Raw genomic sequence first — 15,706 nt, forward strand, 5'->3', positions numbered from 1 at the left:
CACTCTAGCTGATACGAGGAAGCGTTGGTGATGCTGGTCACTGTAGAACTTTAGCCGCACGATACACTATACACAAATAGACTATTACTGACTTAATAGAAATATGTCGCACTCGACGGTATAGCGCCAAACTCTGACAATTCAGTTATTAATTCGCACGCGGTCTCAATGCTCTATTCTGGGGCCAAACAGGCCATACTTCACCGCACGGAGTATCGTGGGTGAGGCTTCAACTTATTGGGTAACTCTGACTTCTGACTAAGTGCTTCTGTATTCACCTGCGCCATATTTATATGCACAGCGAACAATCTAGTGCCAACCTCATTTCTGTCGCGTATCCCTGGGCAAGGCCGGGCATGCACAGACATGTCTTGACGGTGACTTTGAACCTGACTCTGGAGGCACGGCCCCGGCGCCTGTGGACCGCTGTCCAATAGGAGAATGAAATATTATGGTCTGTAATAGGCTAAAGGGATATTCCGTGTATATGTACAAGGAATATACAAGGGATATCAAACGATATACAAATACTATGCAATATATATCAATCAATAAATATATATATTCGGTTTAATCTGATCCTTTGTAACAGCCGCCCCCTAATTAGTCCCACCTAATTAGCTAAGCAGAGACAGATTAACCGCACTGTCCACTACTCAATGTCTGTTGTGAGGGGTCGGGCAGTTCACAAAGTCATGGGGTCATGGTCGTCATCGATAGTATCGGGGAGCCTTGGCAGTTCTATTAGCCTCGCCACGGGTCGGGTGTAGATCCGTCCTTGGACGAGCACTTCGGCTGCTCGGACCTTTCCGTCGGCACCGGTGATCACTTTGCTTACGCGGCCAGCCGGCCACATAGCTCGGGGTAGTGACTGGTCGATAATCATGACGACTGTTCCTTCTGTCAAATTGTCTCTCTCTTTCACCCATTTCTGGCGGGTCTGTAGAGACGGTAGATAGTGGAGTAGGAAGCTGTTCCAAAACTTGTCAGCCAATACTTGACTGTACCTCCACATTCTTCGGCCGTTCGCTTCTTCAGGCCTGTACATTGTCTGTGGTAGCGCGGGGTCCAGCCGCCCCATCAAGAGTGTGTTGGGGGTGACTGGGTCGACATCTGCTACATCACTTGAGACGTAACCGAGGGGCTTTGAGTTCAATACTCCCTCGATCTCCGTGAGGACTGTCATTAGGACTTCTTCCGCCACGGTCTGGGCCCCAAGCACGGCGTACAGGGCTGTCTTTATTGAACGTACTTCTCGTTCCCCAGTTCCACCGAAGTGAGGTGCGTTCGGGGGATTAAACTGGAAGTCAATCTGGGATGGAGCGAGGTGGGTCTTAAGTTCTGGGCCCATAGCTTGGAAGCTCTCTCTCAGCTCTCTTTCTCCGCCTTTGAAGTTTGTCCCGTGATCAGACAATAATATAGACGGTTTGCCTTTCCGCGATGTGAATCTTCGGAAGGCCATAAGGAATGAGTCTGTGCTCATGGTTGGAAGGAGTTCTATATGCATCGCTCGGGTGGTCATGCATTTGAATACAATACCCCACCGCTTCTCGGTTCCTCTTCCTTTCTTTATATACAGCGGGCCGAAACAGTCCATACCGGTGGAGTGAAAGGGCTTGTCGCCGAGTCGGAGGCGACAGGGAGGTAGGTCAGCCATCCGGGGTATACTGGGCTGCGCTCGCCACTTACGACAGTCTAGACAGGTTCGCTGGAAGCGCCGCACTGCTTCTCTCCCTTGCAGTATCCAATAACGACGTCTGATCTCCGCGAAGACTCTCTCTGCCCCGGCGTGATGCACATCCTCGTCGTATTTCTTTATGATCAGCTCTGTGACCTTGTGTCGGCTGTTTAAGACTATCGGGTACTTGACGTCATCCGGTAAGTCTGGAGCTCTCCGCAGACGACCACCCACTCTGATGAGACCATGGGCGTCGTTCTCGGGGGCTAGGTGGAGCAGTCTGCTGTCTGATGGGACGGGCTTTGCTCCCTGTAGACAGTCTAGCTCATCGGGGAACGAGTCTCTCTGGGCTCGTTGTAGTAGAAGAAGTTCTGCTTCTTCGTAGTCAGCTGCTGTAATGTCAGTAGTGAGCTGAACCTCTGGGTGGTGCCACAGGAATGTCTTTAGCTGCGCACTCTCTAGGGTGAGGCAATCGTCTATGTCGGGGTCTGTGGAGACGAGTGTGTTCAATCCACAGAACATAGATTTCTTGTTTTCGGCCTCCTCTTTACTCGCTTCCCGTGGGGTGGGTGTAGGCCACTCTTCTTCCGGGAGCTTGAGGAACTCTGGCCCGTCACTGTATAGGTTGTGACGGGTGAGGTCATCCAGGGACATTCCCCGGGTGATGACGTCAGCTGGGTTGTGTTTTGTGTCCACATACCTCCAGCTTGCTACTTCTGTTAAATCTTGAATCTCTGTGACTCTGACTCCCACGAAGACCTTGTATCTGCACGAATCAGACCGGATCCATGTGAGTACTGTCGTGGAGTCTGACCACAAGATTGTTCTTTGCACCGGAATGGTGAGTTCACGTTGGATTAACGTGGCGAGTTGCGCTCCTGCTAGGGCTGCGCAGAGCTCTAGACGCGGGATAGATTGTTGCTTTCGTGGGGCTATTCTTGAGCGAGCCAGGATGAAAGCAGTATGTATTTCTCCTCCCTCCTCTCGGGCACGCAAGTAGGCCACCGAACCGTAGGCTACTTCGGAGGCGTCGCTGAAGACGTGCAGGTCCATCTGGCACGTCTCCGGCCTCACTGTGGGTGGGAAGTAGCTGCGGCGTATGTTGACACCTGGGAGTGAGCTGAGTTCCGTCTCCCACTCTCTCCATGTGGATGCAAGGTGTTCGGGTATGGGGTCGTCCCAGCCCTGGTCCTTGTCCCATAACGCTCTTACAATCATCTTTGCCCTGGTGGTGTGAGGTAGAATACATCCCAACGGGTCATATTGTCTGGCGAGTGTTCTGTATACACTCCGTCTGGTGGTCGGTAGTGCAGTCGACCCTCCCTGCTCCTTGGTCAGGGGTGTGTGTTTATAATGGAGCGAGTCTGTTTTGAAGCGCCAGACTAGTCCTAATGTCATTTCTTGGGCTTCTCCTGGGATGGTCGCCATCCAGGTCTCGCTGCTTGCTGCCTTGTCCTCGGGGGAGAGGCTGCGCAATACTTGCGGGTCGCTGCTGGCCCACTGCCTGAGATCAAAGCCGCCTTTGATCAGGGAGGCGCGGAGCTTGAGTAGAAGGGCCTCGGCTTCTTCTGGCGTCGAGACGCTTTGCAGACAGTTGTCCACGTAGAAACTATTTCCTACACTTTGTCGGACCTCTTCATCAGCTGCTGGGTCCTCTGCGACGTGTTTTTGCAGTGCAAACGTAGCACAGCATGGGCTGCATGTGGTTCCGAAAGGGAGGACTTCCCATTGATAGATGGCTGGTTGCTCATCCCCGATCCTCTCTCTCCATAGGAACCGCAGCAGGGGCTTGTCCTCCTCCACTAGTCTCACCTGCAGGAACATCCCTTTGATGTCGCCGCTGATGGCCACCTTGTCTTGGCGGAAACGTAGTAACACGCCTAGTAGAGAGGGGCCGAGTGTTGGGCCGGGCAAGAGCTCTTTATTCAGATTTTGTGATCCGATCTGGTAGCTGCAGTTGAACACAATACGATCCTTGCCGTTGTGGTGGACTTTGTGGTGCGGCACGTACCATGATTCGGTCGTCTGATCGGCCTCTTTAATGTCAATTTTCTTTATGTGTCCCGCTGTGATTAGCTTGTTAATCTCAGCGCGGTACACCGTCTCTTGAGCGGGGTCTCTGGCTAGGCGCCGCTCTGTGTTCAATAGATACCGCTCCGTCGCTTCTTTTGGGGCGTGGAAGGTAGGCATACCCTCTCGCCTCAGGAGTGGAGTTGCGTATCTCATCACTCCGTTGACTTTGACTCTCTTTGTCCCCTGCTCGAGGAGTGCTATAGCGTAAATGTCTTCCTTGGAACGAATGTCTTTCTTTTCGTTCTTAAAGGGCATTGTCTCTAGTGTCCATAGCCTCTCGACATGCTGTAGGAGGGTGGTGTCTTCTTCTGTCACTCTGGAGTGGAGGCAGTTAGTGGCTGCTGTTCGGTTAAGAGACTTAGCGAGGGGGCCTTGTAATGTCCATCCTAGGCGGGTCTCGACTGCTGCAGGACAGCCTCTGGGCCCTGTGTGGACCCGGTTAATCGGGACGATGAGGTCTGCATGGTCGGAGCCTATCAGCAGGGTCGGGGTGGCACCGTCTATGAGCGGTATAGGTAGTTGACGCAGGTGCACATATTTATCCATCAGCTTGGCGATGGGGTAGGTGTACTGCGACAGGCCTATTTCTTGGCTGGTGAAAGCATTAGTAATCCTATACCGTCTCTCTGGCTGCCCGCTTGCTGCGATAGTGAAGGAGACATTCTCGCCCTTTATCGTCTTTAGATCTCTTCTTATTGTCCGAATCGTCATCTGGTTTTCGCTCCCCCGCAGCCCCAGCTGGGCCGCAGCGGACGCGAGGAGAAGGGTCTTCTCTGACCCGTCGTCAAGGACGGCGTAAGTGTCCATGACCTTATCTTGGTAACTCAGTGTTATGCGGATCACCTTTAAGAGCACCCGGGCGCCCCCGCTGCTGGCGGGGTCAATGTACATAACACTTGCCTTTGTGCTGCTTGAGGGTGCAGGCTTTCTTCTGTTACTGTCGTGTAGGACATCTAGGTGGGCTCCGTCACACTGATTACACCTCTTCTTTAAGCGGCAATCGGCTGCCATGTGACTGCGCGCACATCGGTAACAGCGTCGGTTGGACTTTATCCATTGACTCACCTCGTCGGCGGTCATCTTCTTGAACGTGTCACATTGTGACAACCAGTGTTCCTTTTCGCAGTACGGGCACACCATCTTCCACTTCTCTTTCATCGAGGGGGTACTGTGGTTCTTGCTGCTCGGTACTGATTCTGATTGGTGCATGACGGTCACCAATCTTCGGCCATCGTTTGCTCTCCTAGGTCCCTCTCTGGAGCTTGGTGTGCTCCGCATGAACGTATCCAACCGTAGGCTGTTGACTTCTCTCGCCAGGAAGTCGGCTAGGTCTAGGAGGGATGGCTCGGGACCGTTAGGATCACGGTGGTCTCTTTGCCGCCTGAAGCGCTCTTGTCGGGCGGGCGGAAGCTTCTCTAAAATCCTCTCGACATTAGAGTTCGCGTACAGTTCGTGCATACCCTTTTCTCTTTGCGCCCCCAGCATCCCTACCAGGGATTGTACCTTGATAGACAGGTCATCTAGTGAGCGATTGTCTGTGGCTGGGGGTAGGCGGTCAATATGCCTTATCTCTTGTATTACGTAGTCCCATATGCGTCCATATCTTTGGTCGAGTGCTGCTAGAGCCGCTGTGTATGGGGTAGTAGAGGTGGCATAGGCCAGCGCTATATTGTGCGCTCGGGGCACCTTGAGGTGCTTCAGTAGGATAGCATACTTGTACGGTTCATCAGCTACATCGGACATCATTGTCTCTAAGCACATTCGTAGCTCCGTGTACTGTGCTCTGTTCTCGTGGGTGAAGTCCGGAAACGTCGGTGTGCCAATGTATGATGCCATGGATGGCTGGCACATCGGTGAGCGTTGGAAGAGAGGCCTCCTAGGCGAGTCTCCTCTTACGCCTCTTGGTGGGCTGGTACCTGCTGGGTACCATGGCCCGCGTATCCAGGTGCTGTCCCTCGGGGCTGGTCGTGCGTCAAGCTCACCCGTGAATTGAGTCGGGGGTCTGTAGCGCAGAGCCGCGGGGGTAGAGCCTGGGCTGTACTGGACCTCCTGGTCCTGTGGAGTACTGTGCTGCTGTCGGGCTTGATTCTCCTCCTCTCCCTCTTCTTCTTCCTCTGGCAGGTCCTCTAGATCCTGTAGTCGTCTATTTAGCCTCTCCGCGGTGTAGACCGTTTCTTCCTTGTAGCTGGGTCTCACTTGGACCGGTCGGGGAAGGGGTTCGGAGGGGGGTATAGGCTCTCTCTGGTGGTCGGGCTCAGGGTCGCTTGATCGGGTAGGGGAGGGTGCCCTTGACCCTTGTCTTGACGAGGCCCTGGAACCCCGTGCAGAGGGAGGGGGTGTTGCCCTGGTGATCAGCTGCTCCATTATCTGCGCTTGTAATCGGTCGCGCTCGGCTTCGCGCTTGGTGAGAGCGAGGTCGCGCTCTGCTTCTCTTTGGGCACCGGCAGCGGCGCGCTGGGCTTCGGCGGCGGCGCGCTGGGCTTCGGCCCGGTCCCTTACCATATTCTCTTCCGTCTGAAGGCGTCTAATCTCTAGACGTATACGATCTTCGTCGCTCCGTTGCTGCGCCTGAAGGCGTTCTCTTTCCATGGAAGAATGTTCGCGCTCACTAAGCGTCTGTGCTTGGAGTCGATCGCGCTCTGTTGAGGCTGCTAGGCTGGCGAGGAATGCCTGTGCCAGCATCTTGTCCGCCTCGCTGGGGGAAGACGCTGGTTGAGGTGATCCGCTCCTGGCAGTACTCGTTGGAGATCTGTTCTCCTGTGGCGAGTCCTGGAGATCCATCTCCGGGGTGCTCTCCTCTTCTTGTAGCGGGTAGAGTTCCATCCCTGGAGAGCTGTCTTTATCCTGGAGCTCTCCGGGGACTACTTCTTCGGTCTTGGCGGGGGGTAAAGTCATGTCGGGTCCCTCCTGGTCCCTACCGTGAGCTTGGTCAGTTACGGGGTAGCCTGGTCGATAGGGTCGGACATAATTTTACTATCTACTTTTTCCGCGTTTACCGTCTGTAGAAGGCTAGGTAGTATATTGGCAACGTAATCCTCTAAGTACTGAGGTGTCTGCCGTCTACGCTGCGGGCGATCTACTTTAGGAGAACCGTTTTGTGGAGTGTTCATCATAGGCCATGTCAATATTAATACCACTATATTAATATTACACTAGTTACCCTCCGGCTCGAAGGACCAATTGTAACTGAGGGGTACAATTCCCTGACTGTATTGATAAGTATGGTATCATTAAACCACTACCGCTTTATGTACTTTAATTACTGGCCATACAGTACATGATATATAAATATAATGAACACTTCCCACAATGAATCGGTTCTACACAAAGTTGTCTTTAAGTATTTATTGCAGCAAAAGGTACATAATACTTCTCTATTATACTTTGAATGCACTTGTAAGGCAAAGGAATGTGCGTAGGCAAATCAACAATGAATGTCCATTCTCTGGTTACGCAGGAGGTAATTATACAACCTGAATCTTAGGGAATTATATCTATGGTACACTAGTAATATATAGCGGGAGATACTGGAAGGGTCCCCCCGGTTGTAAGCCAGCAGGGGTAGAGGATCTGTCGGTAGTAGAGAGTCTGGTCAACGATGACTAAGGAGACTCCAAGTACAGGAGACGGTGCAATAGCCTCTTGATCCACAGACGAATACAGCTGTTCTCCGTAGACTGTAGCTCCAGAGTGAAGAAAGCTAGCCGGCCTCAGGCTCTCTGAGGTGCCGACTCGACTTGGCTCCTCACAGGGTAAATCCCACACGTGTAGGCGTCGGCGATTCTCCGCTCCATAAATCACAGGACCAAAACAAATATAATCCAGCCGCAAAGGGCTATGTAGTCGTCGGGTAGATTAATCCAGTGTACATGTCCACACGGTTCTCGTCTAGGTCTCCTCGGGTGAAAGCGCCATGAAAGCAGCCCAGCCTGGATAAGCACTCTAGCTGATACGAGGAAGCGTTGGTGATGCTGGTCACTGTAGAACTTTAGCCGCACGATACACTATACACAAATAGACTATTACTGACTTAATAGAAATATGTCGCACTCGACGGTATAGCGCCAAACTCTGACAATTCAGTTATTAATTCGCACGCGGTCTCAATGCTCTATTCTGGGGCCAAACAGGCCATACTTCACCGCACGGAGTATCGTGGGTGAGGCTTCAACTTATTGGGTAACTCTGACTTCTGACTAAATGCTTCTGTATTCACCTGCGCCATATTTATATGCACAGCGAACAATCTAGTGCCAACCTCATTTCTGTCGCGTATCCCTGGGCAAGGCCGGGCATGCACAGACATGTCTTGACGGTGACTTTGAACCTGACTCTGGAGGCACGGCCCCGGCGCCTGTGGACCGCTGTCCAATAGGAGAATGAAATATTATGGTCTGTAATAGGCTAAAGGGATATTCCGTGTATATGTACAAGGAATATACAAGGGATATCAAACGATATACAAATACTATGCAATATATATCAATCAATAAATATATATATTCGGTTTAATCTGATCCTTTGTAACACATGATCATTATTAGAACATTTAATTACAGCACTATGTTATCAATACAGTACACATTTATAAAACGAGGCATATTTAGCCAAAATATGTTGCCAATGCGCCTACCCACGACCCCACTTTGGGTCGCGACCCGTAGTTTGACAACCGCTGCAGTAGAGGATAAAGGCTTCCATGACGGCTCAGCTGTTTGATTTTTTATCCATTGCACAAAAATTCAACTGGGTATAAAGTTTCTGAAATTATGCAGCAAATGACTGCATCATAAATTATCTCCATCATAACTCCCCCAGAAGTGTCTGATGCACGTTTGTGCTGGGTTAGGGTTAGTGCTGGTTGCTATTGTAACATATAATTGAGCAAATGATAGAAACCTGTAGATGTTGGTGACCCTATGACCTTTCCTCCAGCACCACTACATAGCAATATCGGCAACTCTCAAGACATGATTGAGAGACATGATTATTAATTAATATATCCCCCCCCCCTCTCTCCCACACCTCCAACCTACCACCCACCCCCCCCCCTCTCCCACACCTCCAACCTACCACCCACCCCCCCCCCCCTCTCCCACACCTCCAACCCCCCTCCCTCTCTCTCTCTCACACCTCCCACCTCCAACCCCCCCTCCCTCTCTCTCTCTCACACCTCCCACCTACCACCCCCCCCCCTCTCTCTCTCTCACACCTCCCACCTCCCACCCAACCCCCCCCCTCTCTCTCTCTCACACCTCCCACCCAACCCCCCCCCTCTCTCTCTCTCACACCTCCCACCTACCACCCCCCCTCCCTCTCTCTCTCTCACACCTCCCACCTCCAACCCCCCCTCCCTCTCTCTCTCTCACACCTCCCACCTCCAACCCCCCCCCCCCTCTCTCTCTCTCACACCTCCCACCTCCCACCCAACCCCCCCCCCTCTCTCTCTCCCACACCTCCAACCTACCACCCACCCCCCCCCCTCTCTCTCTCCCACACCTCCAACCTACCACCCACCCCCCCCCCTCTCTCTCTCCCACACCTCCAACCTACCACCCACCCCCCCCCCCTCTCTCTCTCACACCTCCCACCTCCAACCCCCCCCCCTCTCTCTCTCCCACACCTCCAACCTACCACCCACCCCCCCCCCTCTCTCTCTCTCACACCTCCCACCTCCAACCCCCCCTCCCTCTCTCTCTCTCACACCTCCCACCTACCACCCACCCCCCCCTCTCTCTCTCTCACACCTCCCACCTCCAACCCCCCCTCCCTCTCTCTCTCTCACACCTCCCACCTCCCACCCAACCCCCCCCCTCTCTCTCTCTCACACCTCCCACCTCCAACCCCCCCCCCCTCTCTCTCTCTCACACCTCCCACCTCCCACCCAACCCCCCCCCCTCTCTCTCTCCCACACCTCCAACCTACCACCCACCCCCCCCCCCTCTCTCTCTCTCACACCTCCCACCTCCAACCCCCCCTCCCTCTCTCTCTCTCACACCTCCCACCTACCACCCACCCCCCCCCTCTCTCTCTCTCACACCTCCCACCTCCAACCCCCCCTCCCTCTCTCTCTCTCACACCTCCCACCTCCCACCCAACCCCCCCCCTCTCTCTCTCCCACACCTCCAACCTACCACCCACCCCCCCCTCTCTCTCTCTCACACCTCCCACCTCCAACCCCCCCTCCCTCTCTCTCTCTCACACCTCCCACCTCCAACCCCCCCTCCCTCTCTCTCTCTCACACCTCCCACCTCCAACCCCCCCTCCCTCTCTCTCTCTCACACCTCCCACCTACCACCCCCCCTCCCTCTCACTCTCTCACACCTCCCACCACCCCCCCCCCCTCCCTCTCTCTCTCTCACACCTCCCACCACCCCCCCCCTCCCTCTCTCTCTCTCACACCTCCCACCTCCAACCCCCCCCCCCCCCCCCCAGGCCTCTGCTCCTTCATCTCCCTGGAGGTGATGCGTCAGTCCGTCAAGCGCATGATCGAGAGCGAGGACACGATCTGGATCGAGTACAGCTACGCCTGGTCCTTCCACTGCGCCTGCGCTGGCTTCGTGCTGCTCTTCCTCTGCGGCTTCGCCCTCCTCCTCCTCTCCATGCCGCAGATGCCACGCAACCCCTGGGAGAGCTGCATGGACGCGGAGCCCGAGCCCGTGGAGTGACGGGTGGAGAGACGAAGAGACGGAGAGAGAGAGGAAGGAGGGATGAAGAGATGAAGAGATAGAGAGAGAGGGGAAGGACGGATGGAGGGGTGGAGGGGTGGGAGTGACGACGCTGCAAATTATTCTAAGTTTATATCCCTTACACTACTGCCACACTACAAAAGGTTAACCCTTTACTATCACACTATCACTACAGACGCGTGATAGTAAAGGGTTAACCCCTTCTGTCGTGTGGCAGTGAAAGGGTTAACCTTCCGTATTGTCGCGGTGAAAGTGTTAAACCGTTTGGTAGTGTGGCAGTGAAAGGGTTGAATAGGGAGGTGTAGTCTGACGTCACTTTAGTTTCCTGTGTAGGGATTTATCTTTGGGAAAATGTATTATCGGCTATTGTAATAATTTTGCCTCATGAACATTGGCAAGCTTTCCATTTTTGCCCAAAATGAGTTCCCTTCTATCACTAGCATTATTGTTTAAGCATTTTTGGTTGAAATAAAATTTTACGTAATTATTTTACGGTTAATTGCAAATTGTTTCATGTTGAGCTATATAGATTGTGGATTAATACACACAGACAGGTACACCGTGCCAGAAATGTGTCCATTGGAAATACATGGCAATTTCAAGGCGGTAAACACCAATGATGTAACTACAACACCTCCCTATTGAGTCTCGAAATATAATTTTCCACAAGTGGAAAGATCTGACAGTGGGAGACATTTTTAGACATTTCTTGAAACAAAATGACAATACCTTCTAATTATGGTGCTGTTGAGAAAATCCTTGAAAAATCGATGATTGGAACAAGGGGATATTCTCTCACCCCATTGGCAATTTATTTTCTCACTTATTTTAATAGTATTTTAAGACAATATTAAATGACTGGTTAACCCTTTCACTGCCACACGACAGAAGGTTAACCCTTTACTATCACACAACCGACGGCGATGCTCCATCATTAGCATCATTAGCTCCGCATCCGCGGAGCTAATGATGCTAATGATGGAGCATCGCTGTCGGTTGTGTAATAGTAAAGGGCTAACCTTCTGTATTGTCACAGTGAACGGGTTAACCGACTGTCCTGTGGCAGTGAAAGGGTTCAGTGCAGATGTCTACAGGGGAACAGTCAACAGAGACACCAGGACCCTTGATCGTGGCGAGACCTCGTATGAGCCAGTCAGGATACAGGTGCATTTAAACTCAGAACACTGACGCTGTTGTGACGGCTCGGGGCTCCACACCTTCAAACCTTACTAAGAAACTCTATGTTGGTTTTTCCTTTAATTTGCCACCCATCCGCTTGTGCACTGCATGTGTTTTAACCTTTTCACTGCCACACTACAGAAGGTTAACCCCCTCACTGTAGTGTGTGGTAGTGAAAGGACCTTCTGTAGTGTGGCAGTGAAAGGGTTAACCCTTTGTTAAGATAAGATATTCCTTTATTGATCCCCTTGGGGAAATTCAGGCATCATAGCAGCATGGGGGGGAGGGGGGGGGGGTACAGGTAGTAAAACAACACAGTATACAGGTAGTAAAAAACAACACAGGCAGTGTAAACAATTTGATCAATATGGTCAATATAATTACTATCTGACTAGCTGAAGAGATATTCACATTATTCACAGTGTCACATAAGGTGCAGTATGCATGAGGTAGTGTTATAATTTACTATCTACTGAGTATACATTATTCACAGTATCACAGTGTCCACATAAGGTGCAGTAAGCCTAAGGTAGTGTAGGTTGTCCTCCTTGGGTTCCTATAAGTCCCAGGTCAATGTCTGGTAGCAGTCGCTGTCGCTGCCCCCTGTTGTGGAGCCTGGAGGCTGCTAGTCGCTGCCCACTGTTGTGGAGCCTGATGGCCGCTGGTATGAAGGACTGTCCGAGGCGGTTAGTTGAGTGTCGGGGGGGAATGAGTCTGTGGCAGTGAAATGGTTAACCTTCTGTATTGTGAGAGTGTTAACCCTTTTGGTAGTGTGGTAGTGAAAGGGTTAATTGCCTGGCCGAGGCCCTCATATCTACCAACACACTGTCTTCTTTGTCTCCCCTCTCAGTTAGGTGGTCAGAGATTCCCTCGTCCTCTGACTTGTAAACCTTGCAATGTTTGGTTTATTTGGAGGAGGCCTAGGTTTGATACCAGTCTATAATGTACAGTATAGCCAGCATGATTATTGGTACATTTTGCACCCCCCCCCCCCCCCACACACACATCATCATGTACAAAACTTACTCAAAACGTTTTTTTTTCTTTTTTTGCATTTTGAGATTTAATGAGTACAGCGATGTTTGTTTGGTTAACTCTATTTCATGTACTGGTTTTTATTTTATTTTATATATCATTGTACATACAGTAACTCAATTTGTTCTGTGACTGAAAGATTTGTTGCTTTTGTAAGGTGTCACTCAAGGCATCTGCCACTTGCCAGAATTGCCAATAAAAAAATAAAAACATTATAAAATCAAATTAGATCAAACACATTTCTCATTGTACTTCTATTTCACCATAAATGTCTTACACTGAGGTTGTAAATGATAAGGATAGCACAGAGCAGGTGTGTGTGTGTGTGTGTGTGTGTGTGTGTGTGTGTGTGTGTGTGTGTGTAGGTGTGTGTAGGTGTGTGTGTGCGTGTGTGTGTGTGCGTGTGTGTGTGTGTGTGTGTGTGTGTAGGTGTGTGTGTGTGTGTGTGTGTGCGTGCGTGCGTGCGTGTGTGTGTGTGTGTGTGTGTGTGTTGGAATGCAGTGTAAAAGGTTGTTGTTGTTGTCTTGGATGGACTTGTCACAAGACAGCAGATATAGACGGTTAATGTGTCCACCTGTCCCTCACGTCCCCCTGGGTCTCTAGAAAAGCCTGGTGTGTGTGTGTGTGTGTGTGTGTGTGTGTGTGTGTGTGTGTGTGTGTGTGTGTGTGTGTGTGTGTGTCTGTGTGTGTCTGTGTGTGTGTGTGTGTGTGTGTGTGTGTGTGTGTGTGTGTGTGTGTGTGTGTGCATGAATGTTAAACAGCCAGACAGTCTGAAGCGCTGAACATTTGGGGTACCATGTTGGATTGGGTTCAGTTCTAGCAGGTGCACATACAATGCCTACTTACCATTTAGTTTTAGTTCTCCGCTACAGCTTCCACTTTTATGGAAAGCCAACATGATTATAGACTATCTCAGTTGGGTTTAATTTAACTTGAGGCAAAATATATGGCAAAATATTTTCAGTAGATACTCATATACTTCTACTAATATTTTCTAATCTATTTTAAAATACACTGGGTGGCTGAAGTAACTAAATGCTAGTCTTCTCCATGTTGCCATTTTTCTCTACAGATAAAAGAGAACGGTTACACAAAACCCACTGGGGGGCGGCTGGGTGGCGCAGCGGACATTGCGCTCGTCACCAACGCAAGCGACACCGGGTTCGACTCCGGCTGTCGGCGTTGCCTCCGGCTTGGGCCGGCCGTCATACTAAATTGGCAGAGTCAGCGGGTGGAAGTCGATGGGTGGTAATCTGGACGTTGTGGACAGCGACTCCTACAGGTCGGTTGGGGACGCCTGCACAGCAGAGACAGGAGATGTCGAGGGTAGTGTGAGCCTCCCACACGTTACTCCTCGCCAATGAGAGTCCGCGCTGGCAGGTGAAAAGATGTGACAGGCTGCCTCCTCGTGTACCGGAGGGGACACGTGATGCAAGGCTTCTATCCTCCCTACAACCGGCCAGTGGCGGGCATATGCGAGCAACGTTCAAGACAGGGGAGGGAAGAATTGGCACAATGGAATTGGGATGGGAGAAAAATTGAGAAAGAGGAGAAAAAGTGGATAATTTTTTTTTAAACACTGGGCACATGTTCATGTTCTAAATTGCTTTTATATTTCTTATTATTCTAGAATTCTTTTTGATAATACAAGAAATGGACATTGCTTTGTCTATAACAAGTGTTAAAGTTATGTGATGTATACGATTGCATGTAACTGTATAACTGTTTCCACAAGAGGGCGCTATAGGCGGAGCTATTAATGCTGGCGCCAGGTAAGAGGTATAAAAGGAGATGTTAACTCCCCCTCTGTCTCTTCCCATCTACCTCTCACAGAGAGAAGGTCTCATGTACTAGTATGCTCAATGTGATAATAAACCACGCCGATTAATGGCTAAGTGAGAGGACCTTGTCGTCATGACCAACTTATTGTCGCCCCATAAGTGACTCTGTCAACAGGTTATGGGCCCAGATCACGCAGGGGTGAAATAATAAGGGTAGCAAGTTTAGCTGAAGTATAGGCTAGGTTAGCACCGGGAGCACCGCGTGGCTAAAGGCTAGGCCAACAGGAGCTAAAGCTACCTCTACCATCAAAAAGAGGATGGCGACCAAAGGAAAGAGCAAATGGCCCTCGTTCAACGGAAGAGCAGAGGACTATGAGCTCTGGGAAGAGCGCATGTTGTGCTGCATGCACGGTGTGGGACTGAAGACAACGATCTTGACGGCCCCCATGGGAGAAGTAACGGCGGCCGTGCGAGCCCTGGACAACAAGCATAATGCTGACGCATACTGTGAGTTAGCACCACTGCTAGACGACACAAGCTTGGGGCTGATATTCCGCGACACTAAGGACAAAGGCCGAGAGAGCCTGAAAGTGTTGAGAGAACATTATATCGGACAGGGAAGACCCCGAATCGTATCCCTCTACATAACACTAACCGCGCTGAAGAAGGGGCACATCGAGACTGTGACCGAATACGTCATCAGAGCTGAGCAGATCATTACGGCGCTTAAGAGTGCAGGAGAAGCACCAAGCGATGGACTAATGATGGCGATGGTTATTAGAGGACTACTGGAGTTGTACAAACCGTTCACACTACTGGTAACACACGGTTCAGCGGACATGTTGCTGGGAGAGTTCAAGGTCAAGTTGCGGAACTTTGAGGCCTCAGAAGACACACATCCATTTGCCGCGGAGGCGGGAGAGAGGGTGCTGAAGGCCCGGGCGGCACCGAGAGAGAAGACCAGGCCCACGACAGAGCTGGCGTGTTGGCGATGCAGAGAAAAAGGGCATCGGAAAGATAACTGCACAAAGACTGTTTGGTGTAGCTTCTGCAAATCCACGGGGCACACAGACAAATTGTGCAGAAAGAAACGCGACCAGAGCGCACGGTACGCGCATGGACAAGATGGCGGCTGTGGACAAGATGGCGGCGACGGTGGACGTGAGACGAGTCGAGACGACGCCCGGAGAGTAGCGGGACGAGAGGACTTCATCTTCGGGGCGCAGACAGCGTACGTCACCCAGCCAACGCAGCAGCAGCAGGCCCAAAGG

General features: G+C 51.4%; 1 protein-coding gene across 1 annotated transcript in view; it reads left to right on the forward strand.

Moving 5' to 3' along the window:
* Positions 1-10,447, forward strand: part of LOC311232413 (voltage-dependent calcium channel gamma-1 subunit-like) — a 44,967-nt gene extending 34,520 nt beyond the window's left edge. The window contains exon 4 of the mRNA XM_084319197.1: positions 10,187-10,447. Coding sequence (XP_084175323.1) covers positions 10,187-10,419 — 233 coding nt within the window. The 3' untranslated portion in view covers positions 10,420-10,447. The remainder of the gene's footprint in view (positions 1-10,186) is intronic.
* Positions 10,448-15,706: the final 5,259 nt, after the last annotated feature.

The sequence above is a fragment of the Notolepis coatsorum genome (genome assembly GCF_963971535.1).
Source record: "Notolepis coatsorum genome assembly, chromosome: 7".
In the NCBI taxonomy this organism is placed as follows: Eukaryota; Metazoa; Chordata; class Actinopteri; order Aulopiformes; family Paralepididae; genus Notolepis; species Notolepis coatsorum.